The following is a 23,850-nucleotide window of genomic DNA, read 5'->3' as shown; positions in this document are numbered from 1 at the left end:
AATTCTGCTTTTAACTTCTACCTACACACATATCTCACTAACTTGTCTAACCATCCTTAGTGTTTCCGCCGCTTTGTAAACATTTGTCTTAGCAAGGAAAACTACTGAAGTGAAATCATTACTTTTTGAGACTAAAATAGCATTTGGAGAGCAGCAGTTAATGTGGATTTTACAAACACACAGAGAAGTTCCTCTATTCACTTCTCTGACTTGGAAATTGTAGCTTCGTGAACAGGTCCCTAAAATTGTTCAAGCAGTGCTGTCAATCCCTCTCTGATTAACAACTTCAAGATTAGACATGATACAAAAAGTTTAAGTGAAAACACATACCAAAGGGCCCATGGGTTCACTGCTCCTTTGAGCTAAGAATGCTGCTGTGACATTGCCACCTATAAACAGAAAGAAATAAAATTGAGTTGCTATATCCATGATTTTCTGGGTCCATCATTTTATTGAAATTGGTGTCTTATCTCCCTTCCAGTCTAGCAAAAAATAATGACAAGAAAGCTGCTCCAGCACACACAGGAATGAATACTTTTAATTCTGATGTTTAACTTGCAAAACTTATTTTAAATATATACATGCACATATGCATGCCTGTGTAAGTGTCTTTGCTTTTGAGACACATCCTTTGAAAACCCAGCTTTTCTCAGAAATGACATCCTGGCACAAAGAAGTCTGAGATGTGTCAGAATTGCTATTGATCATTGGAAAGTCTAAGTCTGGGGTGACGTTACCAAGGCTATGGGGAAGAGTAGAAACCAGGCAACCTCTAAAGAGGTGTTTCACTCTTGATCACTCCTAGCGGCTCAAGCCACAGTGCCTGGAAACAACTTCTCTGGTGGAATGGTGGCTCACCATTGCATAAAGGATATTGGTGTAATTTTGCCTGACTGGTGGGAGGAATGATGAGGAGGACTCCATGATATCAGAAGGCTAATTAATTACTTTATTATACTATTATTCTATACTTAGAATAATAGTATAATAAAGTAATTATTATATATTATACTATATTACACTACATCTAAACTGAAACTGAACAAGCACTCAACTCAACAAAATCTCATGACTGTCTGCTGACCGGCAGCCTGGACATGTGCTTGGCCCTGATAGGCCAAGGAAACAAAACACCATCACTTTGGGTAAACAATCTCCATATTGCATTCTACCTGAGCACAACACAGGAGCAGCAAATGAGATTAAGAATTGTTTTGATCATTCTCTTCTCTGCTTCTCTCACTGCTTGTCTCAGGTTCAGAGAATGTGAATCCCACAAAAGGATATGCATGAAGACATCCACAATTTCATTCAACTTGCAAGAAAACAGATCCCTGCTAAGCACGTGTGTTTGGTTGTAGAGAGAATAAAGTACAGAAGAGGCCAATAAAAAAATAAAAATAAAAAAATTTTAAAATATGCACAATAAAAAACCCAAAAATATTTGTCTTGGGAGTTTGTTTCTTGTGCCTTAAGCCTATTTTGTCAAGTCCATGCAGTATATAAACATTTAAATCCTTAACTCGTCTATCAAAAGGGTACTCTCTGATCACACTAATAATGCTTAGCCATTTTTCAGACCTATAACACAACAAATTGTAGCAGTGTGCACATTTCTAATGATGATCTTCAACAGCATTTTTTTCCTAATAACCTCTTGCGTAAAAAGAAATGTATTTGGATGGCTGGATTCCAGGACAGACAGAGGACATTAAAAATCCTCAACACCAAAAAGGAATATTAAAATAATCAAGGAATCAATGTCAACTATTATTGCTAATTTTTAGGAGATAAGTGCTATGAGCAGCAAAACTGGCTATTCATGATTCCAAGATGCAAGGAAGTGATTATGACATTCTAACTGAGCGGTCATGGGTGATTCTTGAATGTTTAAGAGTATGTTAAATACACATAAATGCCTGTTAACCCATTTAAACAAAGCAGGCAAGTTTGGCAAGCAGTCAAGTAAGGTTGTCCTACAACAAACACACAGAGCTCAGAATTTTTGAACCAAACAGCAGTCTCCAACCTGGAGCAAAGTCCACCGTTGCATAGAGACCCTGGAGAGCCCCACATTTCAAGTGAAACTGGCTGGCACCATCAGTTGTGAAGAGCACCACCTCATCCCCAAGATGCAGGCGAAAGAGCTTCAGGAGGAAGCGCAGGTAGTCGTAGTCACAAGCGAAGTAGCTTCCGTACTCATTCTCTACCTGCAGAGCAAAAAGCAAGTCAGTAAAGCCATAGCCAATTCAGTCTGCATCTGATAACAAAACAGAAAGCACAAATTCAACCCTCTTCTTCCTTTGATAGCAATATTGAAAATGTCATTTTAACTCCAGATGTGAGGAGTATGAGAAGACAAGACTCATTCCTCTCAACAGTACTTTACAGAGGACCCACCACTGTGCAGAGCTAAGCCATTTTCCTGCAAAATTCTGTCCCCCCCCAAAGTATCTGTTTAGCTACAGTGATCATAATAGAGTCTCTATTAAAATCTGAGATCTATAACCCACCTCCCAAGTAGACCAATAAAATCATAGAACAGGTTGTGAAATGATCAAAACTACAACAAAACTGGACATTCAGAACAGAGACATCTACAAAGGGCTCACATGAACCACAAAGCCCTGAAATGGGCTCAAAAGGATTGAAGGGAGAACAACTGTGCTACTACTGCGAGTCACACATCTTGCCCCTTTTCCAAGGTGATGCACTTTTCAGCTCCACATCCAATAGGTTCCAATCCTGAAGGTTATTTCTGAAAATCCTGTTATAAGCATCTTACTTCTGCCAAAGAATCATTTTGCCCAGTGCTTCTGTTCAACAGACAAAACACACCGTTCAACAAAATTGTCTTGGGCATATTACAAGAAGGGTCTCTTATCCCAACCTGTGCCAGTCAAGGAGTTTAAAGAAATTGAAATAAAGCTTTATTAAGATCAAATACTATAAATATGGGACAATCACTCCCACACATCTATCTAGAAGGAGTTTAGGACAGAAGTAAGCCTAATTTAGCACCTAACTTGTATGTTCACTCACCATGAACATACAAGTTAGGTGCTAAATTAGGCTTACTCCATACTGCTTTTGCTTCTATCTAAGGGTATTCTTATTCCCCTTTTTCTTGTCAGATTATTTCAGGCAACTGTATGCATTTTGGCTTTATGTGAGAATTGCCACAAACCTCAAATCTAAAAAGCTACAAAAGTTCCCTCTATTGCCTTATACAGCTGTGGGAAACAACTTTGACAGAGCAGATGAGGGCTCTCTGAGTCCTAGAAACAGTGGATTCAGTTCTTTAGGATAAGGTATTTCATCAGAATCTTGCAGCTACCTGAAAGTTAAGAAACACCTGTGATACCACCACCCAAGACCCATGGTGTGCCTGCAAGAGCAGTACAAGCACTCATGCTGCTTGGGTTCATCTGGTTTTCAGGAAGTTACCTGCACCATGATGATTGGACCTCCATTTTGATAGAGATAAGGCCTCATCTTTGGCAAAAGGACACCCATCCATCTCTCTACCGCTTCTAGGTAATCTGTGATACACAAAGAATACATGTTTCACAATTTTTCTGCCTTTTTCTAATTTTGTTTTAAATTACATATGGGTCATCTTTATGTAATATTCTAATTATGTAATTTATGAACAGCATTTAATGAACAGTTTGCGCTTATACAAATGTGCTCTTCTACTTAGTCATAAATGCTTCCAATACAGTTTACTAAAAAATAAAACATTTAAATACTGATGAACTTGGAAAATTATCAAAAGAACTTCATTACGTCTCACAGGTTGTCGTAATGCATTTCAACAGGAAGACAAATTCAACTGTTGATCTATGTACTATTTTTAAATCGATAATTTAACCACAGTAGAACTGAAGTTGGATATGATATCTATATATTCATCCCCTACATTCTCTCCAACAAACATTAATCTCCTGTCTCATCTTATTCTCCCATGTCTGGTTCTTAAACAGGAGCAGGCGAGAATGCTGTAACTTGTTCTGGATTGCATGCTGACCAGCCAAGAAGGATCCCCATTATGAGTGGCTGTGGCAAATCCAAAAACCTCAAAGCTGAAGCATTCTTTTCCTCAATGGTGACGATGATTCCCCTCTTGGCACCAACTTGACAATACCTTGGAAAACTTTCTCCCCTACTTTAATTGTTCTACTTTTTGAATGCATGCTTCTAATTAAAAGTATTGAAGATTTTACTCACAAGAAAACTTGAGCTGAAATATGAATTATCTAGTAATGGCCTCAAACAGAAAGTTGCCTTGCTGTTACAGTGTATTTTTAATGGCCTTTTCTGAAGCCTCTACCTGAATCAGAAGACCTGAGAACAATAGATTTCTTTTCCAACAGCCATGCAGGAAGACCTCCCTGGGAAAAGAAAGTGAAACAGTGACATATTTAGGAATCCTAAGAATAATTTAGCCTTTTATTAAGACATATACGGAGACAGGAAAATTGATTTTCTACAAGAAAGTAGTAATTCCTAATGAAAAAAAACCAAAAACAGAGTAAGTTTGCATTGTAAGAAGTCACTTAGGATGCATGGATTTTAACACACTACACCAAGACTCTTGTCTAAGGATACATCAATGAGTAAGTCTGTTTACTTTAAGAAATACTTGCACTAGATTTACCCTAGAAGTGAGCTGTTACAAAAGGTTGTATACCATGTCCCATTCTGCACAGATGTAAGGTCCAGCTCTCAGGATAACAAGCAATCCAGTGTCATTGGCAAGCTGCAGGAAATACTCTAGATCTTTACCACCAAAAAAGTCATATGTGCCCATCCGGGGTTCGTGGTAGTTCCATGGGACATACCTATTAAGAGAGAAAATCACCTTCCATTAGGAAACTGAGACTAAACCTGAATTCTGGAAAACAGCTACTTGCAGTACATGCCCCAGAGACCAGTAATGCTGCTGATCCTTTGGATCAGTAGAAGACAGGAGTAACTCTCTGGCCTTTTTTCTGCCAGGTATTTCATACACCAGAAGGCTTTAAAATTGACACTGAAATTAGGGTTATGTCTGCAGGAGTCCCTATCAGAGCAAGAACAGGTTCTGGTAGTGCCGTTGTGAAACCATATCTGTTCCAAAATTAAACAAACAGTTTTGAAGCTGGCAAGGCAGCTGGCAGCTGTACAGTGGTGGGAGGTTGATGAGGAGATGAATGTGGTAAACCACTCATGAAGGAGGAGGCCAAGAACAAGCACAAAACAGCACGTGACCCTTCATGAATGGATCACCCAGCTTGCACAGGGAACACCAACCAGGCTCTCAGGTCTATGCTGCTGCCACTGCAAAGAATCTGAAAAACACTTAAGCCTCAAGTCATATTGCATCTAGGTCCCAAAAGTTTTCATTGACCAGGAACAATGCAAGTCCTGGAAAACCACCACTGGAAGAACAATTAGGTTAAGAAATGTTAAGGTGCCCAAGAACTTGGACAAAGCAAAGCTTAATTTCATCTAAGTAACGAAGATGTCAAACAAGCACATCACCATTTGAAAGAACACCTCTCTCCTACCTCTAGGGCCCAGGAGACCACAGCCTCAGCACAGAACATCTCACAGAAATAAAAAAAACTCACTTGGTTTCAAGACAACAAAGAAATAGTAATCTACCAAATACCATGAGCAGTGTTGTAGCTGATAATCCCTGTTTGACAACCATGTTGTGTTTGCCATGGTATTAAGTGGCAGTCTAGCACAGACAGACTAAAATTAGGGATGAGTACAACCCGAGCAAGGATTCAAGGGAATGTGAAAACTCATTCCTCTAAAATTTCTAAAATTCCCAAAACTGTGTCTAGTCAAGCAAAGATCCTCTAAGGCAACACTTTCCTTACTGCCTGGGTTTGATAGCATGTTCCACATTTAATTTTGCGAAAACCACACAAGAGGGAAAGAAAGTCCCTAAAACAATGCTTTCAATAAGGAAGAAAAACAGGAACTCTTTCATGAGTACACTACTAAAATGGTCATATACAGACAGACATGTACATGAACATCAAATACAAAAATTATAATATTTCAACCTTCATGAATATTATAGCATCTCAAATGCCAAAATTTTAAGCCTCTGTTTGAGAAGATAAAGCTTCAAATTTGAGTGCCAGGATGGAGTCAAAGCAATGCACTCAGGCATCAAAATGCAGATTTTTCTTCTATGTGGTATATTTTATTTCTGTGTCAAGCTGCTCTAATTGTTTCTGAAGCACAATTAACTGACTTGTAAAAAAAACTACATGTTCACTTAATGAATACATGAACCATGTGAAAATAGACTAATTGAATTATGAACTTGTTCAGAAAGAAGTCTTAAGGTTTAAATGCACAGCACAATTAACTCACTTGTAAAAAAACCTATATGTTCACTTAATGAATATATGAACCATGTGAAAATACACTCATTGAATTATCAACTTATTCAGAAAGAAATCTTAAGGTTTAAATGCACTTAATACTGTCTGAGGTGAGGACGAAAGGGTTTCTCCAGTTCCCTCATGCTCAAGATGGAAGAAAATAGAAAAATCCTTCCAGAAACAGTTTTCATTTATATCATATGCTTGATCACAAGATTGAAAAAAAAAGCAGATTCTACCAGAGAAAAAGGGAAGAAGCACAAGAAAAAAACAATCTGAAACCATTGTTTTATATAATGAATCATAATAAAAATTTATTTTAAACACTGGTCTAAAAATGGTTACTACGACACTTTAATCCAGCAATACATTTTCTACAGCTAGTGATGGTCTCAAATGAAATAATTGAAATTGCTGTCTTTAATGAATATATTTGTTACACACCATTGTCAAAATTTACAGTCAGTTGTTAATCCTGTACCACTTCAGCTACAGAATAATAAACTTATAATGGAAAATCTCATCCTTTTTCAAACTTAAAATATGGTATTTATTCTGTATTTGAGTTTACTTTCCATTTACACACAATTTCTAAGCTTCATGCTATAACCTTCCTTTCTTTAGAAGTTACAGCTTTCCTCTCCTATTCCAGATATTATCAACAGGCAAAAAATCACACTTCAACTTCTTTAATGTACAGATAATTCTCTCTGTAATACCAGGGTGGGATTATTTTAATAGTGTAAAATTGAATAAATTGTACTACTTTCATCAATGAGCATGCTAGTTAAATTACTCATATATGAGTCTTTAAAAACAGTAATTTGTGTTTAAATTTTAAATATTCCATATTCTAAACAGCAGCTCCTTCATAGAAGGACTTTGTACAGGTTTACATCCTTCTGTTCATTAGTCAACAAACAGAGTAAAACAAAGAAAATGCTCAACATTCTTTAACTTTCTATGAGCCTGTAAAGGTAACTGTGGATTCTTCCAGGGAGCATGTCCGCTGATCAGTAAATTCTGTATACATCTTCTGCCCCATCTAGTGGCAATTGTTTATCTGCTCTGCACAAAACAAACCCCAGACCTCCCGTGCTTTCCAGATGCCTTCTTCAGCCAGCACTCATTTCCAGCAGGCAGACAAGGGTCAGAAACTGAAAACAAGGACCTGTGTGACCAGACACCTCTGTTGAGGTGGGGAGTGAGCTCCTCAGCATCCTCCTCCACCACCTTCTGGGACATCACACCAACCACAACATTAAATTTCAACCTGCTCTTTAGAAGGGGTAAGCCTTGATCTCTTAGGCTTTAATATAAGATCAAGCTTACTGTCATCTGTTTTCTCATGTTCTGTTATTGCTTAAGGTGTTACCAGGTGCAGACAATAATATTCATGGGCTGACTTCACCTATTCCAGAGACCAGGAGGAACTGCTGCCTCAGTCATGAGCTGAATGATGCATCAAGGCACAGACAGCCTTTTGGAAAAAAGGCTGCAGAGAACAGGAAGGAGAACATGTCTGGTTTGGCTTTATCCACAAGGTATTTACAAGCACAATCCCATAATATAAGGATCCTGTTTCCCTTGAAGTGGTAAACCTCACTGGGAACGCCTTGATAAGAACAAGGAAGGTTCCCATATTTCAAATTATAGCAGGACCATTCCCTGTCTTATGGAAAAAAATCCCAAGCAACAAAATCACAGTCTTCAGATGAGGCCTCAAGATTGAGAATCCAACCACCATATTCTGCCAGAGAGTTTGGCAGTGCTGCTGCCCATTCATTCCAGAATGACTTCACAAAATTTCTATCTCTGTCCCTTACTAGCAGTATTACTGATCCAGGAGAGAGTATGCAGAAGAAGAGAAAACAAAAACCTAATCACACAGACCAATTTCCCTTTTTTTACCAAAATCATACAAAATCACAGAAGATTTCTTATATGAATACTCATAGCTTTATCTCAAATAATCAGTAGCAGAACGACTTGATTATAGACAAACCTCAAAGAAAAACAAAAGGGTTTTTTTGTAGGTGAGGTGCTTTTTTAGCCTCAGGAGAGAGAGTGATTAGTATCAAACAGAAAGACACATGGATTTGACTCTTGTAGAAAATGCAAGGCACAGGAGCACCTTCTGCTTCTAAAGTACACTTTCAGATTTATCTTTCTGCTTCTAAAGTACACTTTCAGATTTATCTTTCACCACAGCAGAAAAAATCCAGATGTGAGCAATAATTGGAGAGAAAGTCAAAGAACCTCAATCTGCTCTTAGAAAAACAAGAGGAGACTAATAAAGCTGTTATGAAGTGATCCAGCACCAACACCTAAAGCCACAGCTGCCATAACCACTTGCCAGTTGCACAGCACCTTTTGTGCCAAAACAGGACACAGCTCAGCTCTCCCAAGACCAACACAGATCAGCTGGCACCAGCAAAACAACAAATCTTCACTCCTTCCTGCACAGCAGAAAGATACTAATGCAAAACAGTAAAGCAGAGTAAGAAGTCTCAACAAGGGAAAAAAGCAGAAAAGAAAGAAGGAAAAACCCACCTTGTTAGTGGGAGATCACAAATGAAGAGGGAGAAAGCAACAAGAAAAAACCCAAACTGGCCTTGCAGCAATTTTGCCATTGAACAACAGTGACAAAGGGAATGGAAAAAAAAATATATCTATCTCAATTCCAGTGATGCATCAGAGACATGAAAAGGCAATTTAAAAAAAATTAAAAAGAAAAAAATGGACTATTTGAAAAAGCTGGAAATGAACAAAGGGCATTGAAAACACATGGGTGTTGGGAGGAGGAGGAAAATTAAAGAGAGACATAAGGGAAGTATGAGACACTGTGGATCACAGGAGTCACTGATCATAGGGTCAGCCACAGGCTGACCTTCAAGCCAGACACCAAAAGGCATAATTTCCATGTCCACTTTAAATTACTTTTATTTCAGTAAAAAGTAATTACTTGGGCAAATCCAGCAACCTGGTCCTGAGCAAGTGTGTTACTTAATCCCATTGCTCTTATTAATGTGAGCAAAGACAGAACTTGATTCCTTAATAGAAAAAAACTAAAAACAACCACAAAACCACTCAACAGAGTGCCTGCATCATCCCAACACAGGCAAGAGTCTTAAGATATGCAAAAAAATAGAGAACCCTAAATTTGGAAAAATTCAACTTTTTTTTCTCTCCCTGCTGTCTGTTCTTCAGCTACTAACTCTGACTAGTCTCATCCCCAAGGGAACAAAGGAACCATGTAACTTGCAGGTCTAACAACAATACAGATTTCAAGGGTGAGAAACCATTCCTACAGAGCCTACAAGCTCTGCACTGTCAGAAGCTGAACTTTTTACAGCAAAAAAGCGGGTGGTTTCAAAGAGAAGCTCTAAGCCTTGCAATGATTTAAGAAAAGAAAACAAACCTGTTTGGGAATTACAATAATTGCCTGAAAAGACTGTGCCTTATACAGTACCACTTCCCTTGTCAATGAAGCCATGGCAAAAATAAGAGAAAGCTGATTTTTTTTAAAATTTGTGCCTCATCTGTTGAATTAAGTATACGACCAGGTAGAAAAGACAAGGACTAGGTGTTTTGCACACACACACACACATGAAAGCTGTTTAAGCTTTTTCTTTTTAAATAAGTACACCTAGCTCCCCATCCATTTATCTAAATTTAAATGCTTCTGGTAAAACAGCTTTTAAATGTTACTGCAGTATTCACCAATATTTTCAAGGCTTCTGAGTGATACCAACCCAGGCTGTACTAACAGATTATTGTTTCCTCACACCTAGTCTGCCTTTTGACCAGAGAGTACAGTGTCCCTGGCAGAGGGAGAGCATGTATAATTGTTCCATAGTTGCCAAAGTTCATAGTCCAACAATTTATTTCAGGTCACGTTTGCACCCTGGGTTGTGAAGCCAGAGGAGTTGCCTATCATCAGGGGAACAGATTGCTGGTTACAACCTGCCCAGCTGCCCCCATTTATGTGGTCAAAAGTCATCCTGTAGCACCCTTCACTTCTCCAGAGCTCCCTCACCTATTACTGGAAAAATAATAAACAAGTAACAATGGCAGGCTCTTAATGAGTTCTCATACAGCTCCCAGGACCACAAATCCATCAGAAATCAACAGCTACTCACGTTTGAATGGCATCAAGCCCTGCCATCTTCATCTTCAGCAGGCGGTCCTTCCAGTAATACGAGGGCACCCGCGAGTAGTGAATGCTACCGGAGATGTAACGGAAAGGTTTCCCATCCTTGACAAAGCTGTTGGATTCATAATCAATCCCAAAACTCCTCCCAGGTACATTCTGTACACAAAACCAAGCCAAAACAAAAAAAGACACAGTGTCATTTTTTCTGCCTTGAAAGACACAGAGAACAGGCTATACAACATCTGTGGGTTGTCTACAATACAATGGTCCTAAAATAAGAGATGGTGAATGACTTTCCTCTAGCTATCTATTGCCCACCTGAGTCTTAGCACAACAAATCAGCAGAAGGGAGCCAGTGCAATGTGTCACAGGATAAAAGAACAAGGAAACTAGTAGATATAGTTGTTAGAAAACACACTCCCTCCTGAAAAATGGAGGACAAAATTGGTAAGCCAATATGCCTATCCCCAGACTGTCATTAAACAGAGCAACTGAGATAGCACTTTACAATCATTTCAAGACTACAAATTCCAAGGAGGAAGACAACAGCACGTTCCATCTGCAACAAGAGCATAATTTTACAGAAAACCTAAAAAATGTAGGGGAAAATGTCCCAAATACACATACCAATTCAAAGCATTCTGCCAACAGGGAACAAGTGAAATTGTGTGGTGGATGTGTAGCAACAAGTATGAGAGGATACAGCAAGGAGCTGGCAGGGAAACACAAAAAGCAAGTGCTGCACAACACCGGCTTTTTATGCTCTGTTTCCACAAACTTGGACCCACTCTTAAGAATACTTAACTTTATTAAGATAAATAAATCTTGATTCAACAAAGGTATGGGCATGTCAGGCCTTTCCAAAATCAGGACCACACAGAATTCAGAAATACAAACCAACTGCTCTGGAATAAATGTAACTCAAGGGTTGGGATTCTCCATAGGAAATTATGATGCTATAGTCACTCCAGGCTATAGTTAGACCTCAAGCAAACTATTGCTGAAAAGATGTACAGGTAGGTATAGCTACTTACTTCCTGTTCAATTTAAATGTATGTGACTTTTTCCTGATCTTTCATTTATAACCTGCATCCTGACAGCTGGGCATGCTGCACTAGGATGGAATTGTCCCTTGTGTACCCATGAAGGAAACTATTACACCCTTACAGACACCAAATAGATGTTTCATATTCTTCAAATGTTTTCACTCTAGGGCACCGTGACAAGTCACAGCACTAATGCAGAGCTGAGTGCTTCAAAATGCACATGACTAAGTGGAACTCTGAAACCCAACACAACAACACAGAAAAGAAACCCAAAAAAAGCACCACTGTGGATAGAAGTACCTTACACATTAAAAGACCATTATCCCTGGAAATAAGGAAAGGCGAAATAAATTGCTGTGGTGTCCCTCTCTAAGAGGATTTTAGCTTCCTCATTCAGACTAATCACATCAAGAAGTCTATGGAAAAGACAGTTCCATTCACGGCAGAGAACTGTTGAGATGATGAATGCTGAAAAAGTTTTACATGCCCTCAGGGACAGACACTTCTGGCAGAGAGCCATGGCTATCTTAAAACAATTAAAGGGAGGTATTAATTATGAAAGTGGTAATCACTGAACCAGTTACCATTTAGAAGTCAGGTTTTTGAAGCTGTGACCATAGGTGTAAATCACCTTCCCAACAGATACACTTCCTGACACAGTGATACTACGTGGGTGAGGAGAGCGAGGAAGCTACCAGAGTACTTCAAATTCACCTCATTCATCATCCATTGTAAACAGACTTCCTTCATGATCAATTCCTCAGCATTAGCTCATTGTCAGTGGATGATCCAGAGCTTGCAACAAAAACAAGAGAGCTGTCCTCATGAATTTATGTCGGGCTCTGCCAATGCTGTATACTCACCCTTGTGAGTATGCAGGGAATTCACTCCCACTTTGTGTCCCTTGAAGATGGGGTAGTGGCTCTGCTTTTTTGGTAAGCAACACAAACAGCACTTCCTTCATACCAACTCATATCAGTGCCCAGCTGGAAATTCAGACCCTTACAGGCAATGGTATCATGTTGCACCCTACACCCTCAGAGCATACCCATATGGAAATGAGAAGAACTTAAGAATTTGTCCTTGCTTAAATCAAGTATGAGTTTATTTCTGCAACCTTAATGCAATTTCAACATTTTATAATGTGCATGTCTCTTGACACAAATTTTTTTTCCATTTTCAACACACCGAATGGTTTATCAGTGGCAAAAATCTCTCATTCTCCAAATTTACAAAATTGGGGTTGTTTTTTTCCCCCCTTATTTAGAAAGCAAACAAATGCAGGTAAAATCCTCCATCTCTGAAGATTTTTAGCCTCTCTTAGATCAGTCACAGAACACCTCTTCCTCCACCTCAAAGCTTAAGTATCAAAATTGAGAACCACAAATCACTCATTTTCTTCAGCTCCTTCCGAAATATTCTCTTAGTAACCTTTCTGTGCCCTGTCAGTGTCCTTTTCTCTCCATCACATCCTCACTCCTGCTGTCTGCACCTTTTTCTCCTAGCAGGCTTTAGGCAAATGTAATAGTGGCCTTTCCCACTTTCCACCATGACTGATTGAGCAGTAAGGGTGTAGGAGTTTACAAAACTAGAAATTGTTGGTAGGTTTTTGTTGGTAAATAGAATGAGTGTGTTAAAACTATTCAGCACAAACTGCTACAATGCATACTGGTACAAAATAACAGGTCATTAGAAGCCTCACAGTTGATTATAAGAATAAAGTTTTATTAAAGCCCAACATTTAAAGCATTTGTTATACCACAATTTACATATTTTCCAATCCATTCTATAGTAATTATATAATAAATATAATTTTCACAAAGTGACGATACTATTATATTCTGCTATTAATTCTGACATTAACTCCTCCTCAGCCCCCAATGAACTGGCCTTTTATAGGATGAAATATATATTCATTTAGTTAAGTTCTCTAGATTAAATACATTACACACACACACATAAAATTTACAAAAAAAATTTAAAAATTAAAAAATAAGCAGCACAGCAATTTTTCTTCATCTGAAATACTGAACACAGGTCTGCATTGTGTACATTCAAATCCAACTGGAAAAAGTATAGAAAAAACCTTGAAGGACAGTTAGAGATTGCTGAGTAGAGAGATTATAGAAATGGTTCATTCCTTTTATCAAACAAAGTTGATATAGGACACTTTCCATCCATAACTAAAAAGCAAAATAAGAAAAGGCTTTGAAGTCTTTTGGCACAGAATGAAAGCATTGAAAGTAAGAAATAATCACCAGCAAACAACCTTTCAGAGGGAGAGACATAAAAAAAAGGGGCAAGAACTAAATTACATCAGGAGAACTCAATGAATGTATGAAATGACAATGACCACTCCTAAAATGATGCATATCTGCTTCTGAAAGGATACATAATTATCTCCTAAGAGAGGCACACACAAAGTAATGAAGAAATTCTGAGATAGAAGGACCCCTTCAGCTATGTTTCTGCATACACTTGATCAGAATGAAGAGAGAAATAAAAAGGGCAGGGAGAAAAAAGTAAATAATACTAGCATCTCACTGAGAAACTGACATGATCTAAAATCAGTCCCACAAATGCCTCCTCTAGAGGAAACTGGCTTAACAATTAGCCTTCTTAGCATGGTAAGAACACTCAGTGCAACAAGTGTAAAAATCCTCCTGGACTACTGGCCAGGTGAGAATACTCTGCACCACTAAACCCAGAACACAGCTCTTAACTGAAGGCGAGTTGACAAGTAACCAGAGAGCAATCAAAATTCCTTCCTCATTCCCTCCTGTGCCACCAACTGCAAAAAGTAGTGTTGAATACACATGGAAACTTTAGGATGCTTAAGCAGATATTATCACACAATCATAAAAAAAAGTTTACAAAATTATAGGTGGTGAGAAACAGAAATTATGTAATCTGGCAAGCAGAGAGCATGGCTGGTAAGATATTCAGTCTTTCAAAGTGGACTGACTTCTCCAGCAATTCTACTAACCTTTGTGATACCTTTAGAGTATTTCTCATTATTCCTGAGTAAAAATGTAAGATGTTCGTACAGAGGAGCAGGTTACAAAACTAGCATAGGAATTAGAAGCTCTGCCTGGGAGATGTTCAGAGTGGATGAAGTCAAACCTCAAAATTTACCTTACAAAAACCCTCAATTTTACAAAGACTATGGTATTTTTTGAACACACCCGTACCTATGTCCTTCAATATGAGAACAGAAGCTGAAGAATGGAACCAATGTTTATGGTTGTCTGGTTCAGGATCATACAGGAAGGCAGGAAAATACTGAATACCACAGCTCAGGTCTCCCATCCTCAGTCTCCTGGATAAGAACCACTCTCTTTTGCCCCATGCTGTGGGTCTGCCTGAGGGGAACACGGGCACTGCTGGCAGAAAGGCAGAGCAAGGAAAGCCCTGAGGCTACAGCTGCAGACAGGAGAGGCAGGATTCCCAGGCTCTAGTGGTTTGTGGTATTTCATGCAGCAGAAATGAGGTGGGAGAGGAGGAGAGAGAAGATGCACAGAAGTAAAGTGTTTCATCGGCCTGGACAAAAGTCACACATTATTTTACATTGTGGCTTTCTTACATGAATGCAAAGATATAGAAACAAGAATTTGTATCAATTATTCTCTAATACCTCAAAAATCCCACAATTATGTTAATTTATGATAAGCCCTCCTATAAAAGATGGGAAGAAATCCTCTATCCATTATCCCATAGCAGTGTCTCTCCTATGTGCCCATCAGACAACCAGGACACTGACATGCAAATGCTCTTAATGAAAGTCACCTGTTGCAGAGTTTAGTCTCATTAAAAGAGGACATAATTTACTTAAATATTAAAGCCTTTAACAAATTTCAAGCATTAACTTATTTGCATTGTATTGAAATAGCATCTACTTACTCTTGCAAGAGAAAAATGATGGAGGAGAAACTGGGCAGAAATTAAAAAAATAAAGAATTAAGAGAAAAGACACTGAGTATTTCAGCTTTGGAATTAGTGCTTTATATAAGGAGGTACGGTATGCTCAGACAGCAAAAGAAATTAATTTTGGAATTCTCCTAATTTGCTTTTGTTAGAGCTATTTTCAGTAAACAATTACTGGATGCCCAACTATTCTGGGGAAAATGCCTGAGAAAGACAGCTACTTTAACCTTTCGGTGTCAGTCTCACCAAATTTTTTGCATGCTGCAGACAGCTAGCAGGATAAAAATATCCAGTCTCAAAAAAAAAAAAAAAGCAACCCTAAACTATTAAACTCTTCCTTTCCTATAACAATTCCAGCATAAGAGTTTACATACTCAGTGCACATTCTTGCAGGCCTTTCTGCAAAGGACACATCAGTGACTTCACTGCACAAGCTCAGAACTTCACCTGCCTGAGATTTGGTAAGGCAGCTGCCTGATGGACACCAAACAGTGGAACATGAAGTGGCTGCAGGACACAGGTATTACTAAACATGCACAGGACACACATTATCTCTGTGACATCAGTGTTATCTTTAAGTGCAGAACCTCAAAAATAATGAAGTCAAAGACATAATTACTTCAATAATTTAACATGTCCTGAATTTGTTTAATAGGCCCAAGACATGATTAGTGTTTTCTGCTCAAACTTAACAGAACCTGCTGAAGTTCAGCCCAACACATCTCAGGCTTCCCCGAAAAAGGATTTGCTTTCATAGTAGAAGAGCCAATATACTGGCCAAAAAAAAAAGAAAAAAAGAAGAAAAAAAATTAGAAGTCTGTCAAATGGAAAACTCCTCAAGGAGAACGTAGAATAATCTCTGTTATTTCAGCTCTGCTGCCCAGCCTCATGGGTATTCCATAGTACATTGTCCCTGGGCTGACGTAGACGAAGGTATTCTGCCCAACTTGGTACAAGCCAACAAAGAATGGATTCAGCAGATAAGCTCCAGCATTTAGAGGGAAAATCTGCCCTCCATGAGTATGGCCAGAGAGAATTAAATTTATGTCTGGTCTCTCCTGAAGGGCCCACTTTGCAGCAATTGGCTGATGAGCTAGGAGCACTATTGCATGCTCACTGCTACACCCTCTGAGAGCTTTTTTCAAATCCATGCCATGTCCCGAATAACGCAACACATCTGCTTCAATATCATCCACGCCAGCCAGGCAGAACCAGTCAGAAGTGCTCTTTGGTGAAACAATCTTCACATTCTCGTTGTGCAATGGCTGAATGTTAAATGATTTTAAGAGCTCGAACCAGTTGCTAACATCTGAGGTGTAGTACTCATGGTTTCCCGTGACAAAGTAAGTCCCCAAAGGAGAATCAAGTTCTCCAAGAGGCTCAACAGCAGGTCGGATGATCTTTGCCTCAGCATCAGACAGGTCCCCAACAATCACGGTGATGTCTGGCTTTAAAGCCTTAACCATTCTCACTATCATGGCAAGCTTGGTCTTCCCAACCGTGGGCCCCAGGTGGATGTCTGAAAGCAACACCACCTTCAGGTTATTCATTGCTGAGGGCAGCTTGTGAACTGGAATCTCCACGGAATTCACAGTAGGGGGCTGGGAAGCATTTAACAGCCCAACAACAGTCAGCACAACAGTCAGCAAGACTGCCAGAACTGGTTTCAGTGCTGTTCTGTTCTTGTTGCCAGTGCTTGCTTTAGCACCTCTCCCAGCCAAGAACTTGTAAGCCTGCTCTACAGAGCCTAAAGTGAAGAGGAAAAAGATGAGAATAATATAGGCTCCCAAGCAAGTGTAGGCAGCTAAAGAAAAGAAATAGGGCTCTTCTGCAACAAGAAACAGCAATGTAAAGAAGCTTGAATGAGCCAAAGCTAGAAACATGAACACAGCTATTTTCCACAGCATGAAACAGAAGGAGCTGGCAGCTGAAGACCTGGTGAATGTGGTGACTGTGCTTCTCCAAACATGAAGAGATCCCATCAACATGAGTGTGTTAGCAAATAGTGCCATTTGCAGCCTTAGAAGCCAGCGCCGCGTCCTGAAATCGAGTTTTTCCGCCAGGTAACTCCGTGATAGCATCATGGAGAAGAAAACCACTCCTGCAGCCACTGCAGCCTTGGCTTCAATGGGCAGTTGCTTGAAGGAGATCATCTTTGCTTCCTGACTGTTCTCCTCTGTTCTGCAGAAGTCTCCAGAAGTCAATAATGTGGTTATGAAGGGATGCCTTGGGTCAACAAAGCCTGCAACCAGGAACCAGTATGAGCCGCTTTAAAATATTACACACATTCCCTTTTTCCCAGACTGCAATAAAGGACTGTTACTCTACACACTACACAAGATGCTGGGTCATGCAGAATCACTGTTGTAATGACAAAAAGGAGATGTCCTGAAGTGGAGTAAACCAGACAACAGAAAAGACTGGATGCTGGAAGTCTCCTTCCAAGCTCCCTGCCTGCTCCCTTTAATCATTTCTCCCCCATACCCCCTTTCCTTTTAAACACTTTTTTCTCATCAAGACTTCCTAATAGTAGATGGCAATACATCACAACGAGGATGCAATGAGTCCTGGGAAAAACTATTATAGCATTTGTAAATCCCATACATGTTCTGGGACTGCTTCTGATATTAACTTAATACATGATTTCTGTTCTTCTTCCCAAGCAGTTGGCTCCATCTGAAAAGCAGGCATCACTCTACATCATCCTTACCAAATGCAAGAGGTTCTACGAACACATGCTACAGCAGCAGAGAAATCCCCATGGAACAGATGCAACTGTGGTCCCAGAAACTGCAGATGATCAGCAGATATCCCTGCCTGCTGTTGTGAATCAGATTTCTCCAAAGCCCTGGAAATCAGTAGGATCAGTGAAACTCACACTGTGTTTTACTACTCACTTCCAGCTCCCTTCCACTACATGTAGAGTTTTCCAAGACTCAACACCTGTTCTAGTATATCCTGGTCTAACAAGATGCAACCAAGTTGAAAAGAGTTTAAAATACCACACCCTGCTCCTTTAGATGGGAGCACAGAATCTAATGCATGACTGCTCACAGACAGGAAACAAACAAGCAAGGATCAGTTATGTTTGAATGGTAGCAGAATTCCCTGTTCTGCTCTGTATTTTGCTTAGTCACGTGTTTCTATTAATGCTCAAGTTGCACATTTCTATTTAGAAGAAACCTATTGTTTTATTTTAGTCATAGATGAAAGAAGTTTGGGTAGTCTTTCATAACATACAACAGAGACCATGTCTGACATAATAGCCCAATAAAGCACAATTATTTTCAAAACACTTCCTGCCACACTTAGAGAAAGCAAGCAATCATTACAGCCAAAAATATCTCAGAACTAGGGCACAAAAGCAGCATTGTAGGGCTCAGCAGTGAACCTAAGCCCAGAAGTCTGCAAACCCCAGTTTGCCTGGTTGCTTATCTGCTGCATACATCCTCTCAAGCTAATTTAAAAGAACATGAGCACATCTGTGACGACAGGACCCTGATCTACTGTGAGGACTAGACCAAGTTTTTTAACCTAACCCCTTCCCTCACTGCTTGTGTCAGGGAACTGCGGGCTGATAAGGGAAATTGTGCCTGCCAGCCTCAGCTCCTCACACCCTCTCCGTTGCTACTAAACTACTCTTAAGAAATAGTGCTATTTTGCACGCATGTGTCTACAGAAAACACCCAGAGCTAGGAAGATAAGAGCACAATAAACGCTCTACTGACTCAAGTCCATAGGTCCTCTAGGCACCATGCAATACGCTGTCTGGACAACAGCAGTAAGAAACACTGTTTAAATAAATGACAGGACCCTGGCCACAGTCTGTGGTCTGCTCCCTCATACTCCTTCAGCTGACACAGCTGCTGCACTAGGGATGTTAGAGGGCAAACCTCTTGCACAGTCATTTCTTGTTGAAAATGGATGTTGGAAAGTCTTGGATGTTGCTTATGAGCCTGAGGTATTTAAATGTGGCAAATCCATTTTTTAAAATTTGTTGAGTACTATCTGGTTTTACAACCTCCCATGGCAGCAAATTCTCAAAACGATGTATTTTTACAGTATTTTATCTGTCTGAAACAAACCTATTAAATCCCCCAAAAGTGCTAATACTACCAAGTTTGAAGAGTATTTGTTCTTGCCTGCTACCTTCAAAATTTTGGAAGGCCCAGCAACAACCTCACCCCTAAGAAAGCACAACCGTGACCCAATCTTCCCTTCCAGAAGGTCTCACATGATGTTGTTCTATTTTTCAAACATCTTTAATCACCCGTGCCTCATGCAACTACAACATGTACCACGGTAAGAGTATCACTCTGCCTTCAACTCGAGGCACAAACCACGAGACCTGTGGAGCATGAGGATTCGTCCTTATGCTGCGGGATCGTGTCCCCCGGGACAAGGCGGCTACAACAGAATCCATGCAGAACAGGAAAAACCTCTTTCCCTCCTCTCACACAGCACAGGAGGAGCACGTTTTCCCACGGCATGTACCAGCAGTGTCGGTACCGGTTCCCCCACGGCCCCGGGTTGCTCGGCGAGGCCTCGGCGATTCCCGGGCGCGCAGGGAGCCCCGGCGCCGGCAGCACCGCTCCGGCCGGGCGGCCCCGCCAGCCCTTCCACCCCTGCGGCGGGCCGGGAGCGACCGGCCTGCTCGGGAGAACCGCACGGACCCCTCCCTGCCCCGGCTCCGGGATCTCCCCTCGGCGCAGCCACAAGCCCGACACCCGCGCCCTGTGCGCCGCCCGTGAGCCCTGAATCGCTCGTGGTTTAAAAAAGCAACGGGGCGAAGCGCCTTCCTCCAGCGGCGGCAGGAGGCCCCTGCCAGCCCTCCCTCGGCCACGGCGGCCCCCGCGCCCCTCAGAGCCGGCCCCCGCTGCCCCCGGGTGTCCCTGGCGGAGGGGGAGGCGAGGCGGGCACTCACCGCCGCCCGGAGGAGCGCGGCCAGGGCGGCCAGCGGGAGCAGGAGCCGCAGCATGGCGGGCGGCAGCCAGGAAACGGCGGCGTCAGCTGACGGCTCCGCCGGGAAACGGCCGGCGCAGGACGGGCATCCCTCCTCCTCCGCCTCCCTCCCCACCCGCACCGCGGCAGCGGCGCTCCACCCTCCGAGCCCGGCCTTCTCCCGCCCTCCCCTCCCGGGACGCCCCCCCGCCAGCCCCGCCTGAGGCCCCGCGGCTGGGTGCGCTGCTTCCCGTGTTCCAGCGCTGCTGTGCAGTGTCAGGAGCTCACGGGAGACTTCGGGATACAACCTCCGATGCTGAGTACATCCAAGGATTTCTCCCACGCAGAAGTTTCCAAGAGGGAAAGGTCTTGCTGACCTTTGTCTCCCCTGAACAGCCCATCATCATGACTGGAAGCACTGGGCCTAGGTGCTCTGCTTCCCATGTTAAAGCACTGTCATCCTCTTTCGGGAGAAATCATGAGACAACCGCCAATGCTGAGTACATCTCCAAAGATTGCTCCCACACAATAGGTGCCGGGACAGAAAGCTGGTTCTGGCCTTTACCTCCAGTGGTCAGACCATCATCTGCAGCAGCACACGCACTCTGGCTGGTCCAAGGCTTGCCCCAGCTCCCCAAAGGAATGACAGTACAGCCTCTGCCACCTTGGCTGGGTAGAAAGGCAGAAAGAGGCATTTTCCCAGGGGACCTCACTAACTAGTTCCCAGAACGACCTGGATTTTGCTCACTTAATATCCAGAGTTGAAGTTCTGCTGGCAGTTTTCCTCCTGTCAGCAGAGATTTTAAACTTGATTGCTTCGTGGTTGCTATGGCCAAGAAAGCCACAAATCATCACTCAAGAAAGTCACAAATCATCACTTTGCCCACAAGTCCCTCTCTGTTAATAAGCAACAAATGAAGGAGGGCACCTTTCCCAGTCAGTTCTCATAGTGCCTGTACCAAGAGGTATAGGTGCTTCAGGAATCTTATGGACCTGTTATCAGCTATGTTGATTTACAGGTACTTCTTAGTTGCTTAAAGACTAATTTGTTGGCGTTGTCATCCTGGCTGGGTGGCCTATAGTAGGCTTCCACAATCACACCCACTTTATTTGTTTGTCCTTTAATCCTTACCTGGAGGCTCTCTTATGCCGGTGACTGTGCATCTCTGGGGCTGAGCCAAGGTTTTTAAGCTCCTCTTGGTTATTCCTCATGCTGTGTGTAGAAGCACTTCAAATGCAGTTCTTTGTACTCAGTGCCTCGTGTAGACAGCTAAGGATCTCACTGGCACACAGCCTCTCAATATTTGGTGTGCCATTTTTTGCTCATTCCTGGTGAGTGTCATTGTGTCCCTTTGCCCTGCACACTTCTGCAGGGAGTTAACTCAAGAATTAAAAGTCATAGTATGAGCCAGCCTGCAGTGTGAGAAACAAAGCCATTGGTTCTCCTAAAATAGTAGCTGGACCTGAGATCTGTAAAGTTTTTCTATCCCTTGGGAACAGATGCAGCCAAAAGAATGTTTACTCTAAAATGGGTACTCCAAACTAGGCAGGCAGGCAGGCACAGGCAGCTCCCAATTTAATTAAGAATATACAACACAGGAATATGAAGACCTAACAGAAAAGAGAATGTTTAACATCAGCCTTTGGGGTCTGATTTGTCTGTCCCTGCTTACCAAGTGCTCTGTAAAAGGAGCTGCTGGTGACATGGCTCTTTACAGGAATTGCTAAAACATTCCATGCCAGCAAACAGGAATTGGGTTCACAGAAATATGTATGTGTGTGTATATATATATATATATATATATATATATATATATATATATAGTGGTAGAAACTGGATAACTGTGTATCTTCAGTACCTAGACTTTAAACTTGTCCTATTTTTGTAGAGGAAAAGAGTTGCTACACTTAGGGTAGTGTAAATAATACTATTTTTCCTTCATGCTCTGTGTTTGCAACCCATCCTTACAGCCAAAACTTTTATTTCAGCTATTTTTAGTTTACCTATGCAGGCCTGGGCTGATACATTTTGTGATGGATGTTCTAATTGCCAGGGCCACTCAGAGAGTTTTCAAGCTGGTTTTGAACTTTAACTCCCCACCTTTCTGAAGAGAAGGAAAATTTAATGACTGTGGACCCATGCTGGAACAAGAGGACCCTTTTGTTTCCTGTTTATGGAAATCCCCAGGGAGTTCTGTGTGTAATCTACATAAACAAGTAACCTGTCTGAAATTGCAATCAGAGGCACTGATCTCACTGTCTGCAAATATCCTCCCCACAGAGGACAGTGAATTGCAGCCACAACCTCTCCCCTAAACGGACCGTCTGAGGAGTTATTGAATCTCTTAAGCAGCCTGCTTGGAATGAAGCAGATTAATGTCCTCTTTCTACTCAAGGAAAGAAAAATTGGCATGTTAAAAGATAGATTTACCTCAAACATGGTGCAGCTTTCACTGTGAAAAAAGGAAACTTCTTGGTCAGGCTCAGAAGAGGATATAGCCCTAAGTTTTGTTTTATTTCTGCAAAATCTTTCCAGTTTTGTTTTATTTCTGCAAAATCTTTCCAGTTAAGTAAAAGCTAATGTCAAGCTAAGTACTTCTCTGCCTATAGTACCTGCAATAAATGAAGAGCTTTAAAAATCATCCCCAAATTATGCTTAAGCACCCCAAAGTTAAAAAGACGACAGAAGAAGCACTGGTGGCTTTAGTTTTCTCACTTTAAACAAAACAAAAACCAGTGTTTCACTTGCAAGTTCTCTTGATGAACATGAAAGCAATATATTTGTAAGGAAAACAGGGATGCTTACTTTTGCATCAATATGAGCTGAAGGGAAACTACAAGTTATCTCACAATGCATGCTGATATTGCAAGAGCTGACTGCCTTGTCTCTGGTTTTGCTTGAAAGGATTTAACTATGGATGGCATTGAGTGAGCATACAAATCAGGAACCAGTTTGGCAGAAATTTGGTAAGAGGACTAACATTCACACTGTTTTGCTTCTATGTGCATTCTTGGGGGCAAAAAAAGCTATTGTTGTCAGCAACACTCACTTAACAAATGTCATGTGGCAGAAAAGTGATGAACAGGATGAGCAGCTGCCTGTGTTCTGGTCTGGAGGTTTATCTACCCTGGGGGTTTTAGTACAGTGGGACTGGCTCTGTAAAGGGGTGGGCTAAATCATACTTATTACTTTGCTGCCAGGGAGAATTAAACTAAGTCTAATTAAAGTCACGTAAATCCTGAACGTGAGGGTTCAGATTCACAAAGGAGAGACCAAAGGATGTGAAGATCCTTTGCATCAGTGGCTTTGCTCATGGGCATGCCTTTACCCTACTGTAGTTAGTGTAGCTCTCCCAATGCTGAATCAGCCTGCATTATACCAAGAGCCAAACTA

General features: G+C 41.2%; 2 protein-coding genes across 2 annotated transcripts in view; both read right to left on the bottom strand.

Moving 5' to 3' along the window:
* Positions 1 to 20,556, bottom strand: part of GLB1 (galactosidase beta 1) — a 41,577-nt gene extending 21,021 nt beyond the window's left edge. Inside the window, exons 1-7 of the mRNA XM_064704810.1 lie at positions 20,440 to 20,556; positions 10,532 to 10,701; positions 4,694 to 4,844; positions 4,334 to 4,394; positions 3,448 to 3,542; positions 2,030 to 2,210; positions 331 to 389 (exon numbers count right to left, since the gene is read on the bottom strand). Of these exons, the coding sequence (XP_064560880.1) occupies positions 331 to 389; positions 2,030 to 2,210; positions 3,448 to 3,542; positions 4,334 to 4,394; positions 4,694 to 4,844; positions 10,532 to 10,701; positions 20,440 to 20,493 (771 nt within the window). The 5' untranslated portion in view covers positions 20,494 to 20,556. The remainder of the gene's footprint in view (positions 1 to 330; positions 390 to 2,029; positions 2,211 to 3,447; positions 3,543 to 4,333; positions 4,395 to 4,693; positions 4,845 to 10,531; positions 10,702 to 20,439) is intronic.
* TMPPE (transmembrane protein with metallophosphoesterase domain) lies at positions 16,253 to 20,549 on the bottom strand. Its single transcript, XM_064704812.1, has 2 exons — positions 20,440 to 20,549; positions 16,253 to 17,757 (listed from the first exon to the last, which is right to left on the bottom strand). The coding sequence occupies exon 2, from the start codon at positions 17,666 to 17,668 to the stop codon at positions 16,352 to 16,354; it is 1,317 nt and encodes a 438-aa protein (XP_064560882.1). The 5' UTR covers positions 17,669 to 17,757; positions 20,440 to 20,549; the 3' UTR covers positions 16,253 to 16,351.
* Positions 20,557 to 23,850: the final 3,294 nt, after the last annotated feature.

This window comes from Zonotrichia leucophrys, chromosome 2, assembly GCF_028769735.1.
Source record: "Zonotrichia leucophrys gambelii isolate GWCS_2022_RI chromosome 2, RI_Zleu_2.0, whole genome shotgun sequence".
Lineage (NCBI taxonomy): Eukaryota > Metazoa > Chordata > Aves > Passeriformes > Passerellidae > Zonotrichia > Zonotrichia leucophrys.
Note: the sequence above shows the minus strand (reverse complement) of the source record. Positions and strands in the feature narration are given on the sequence as shown.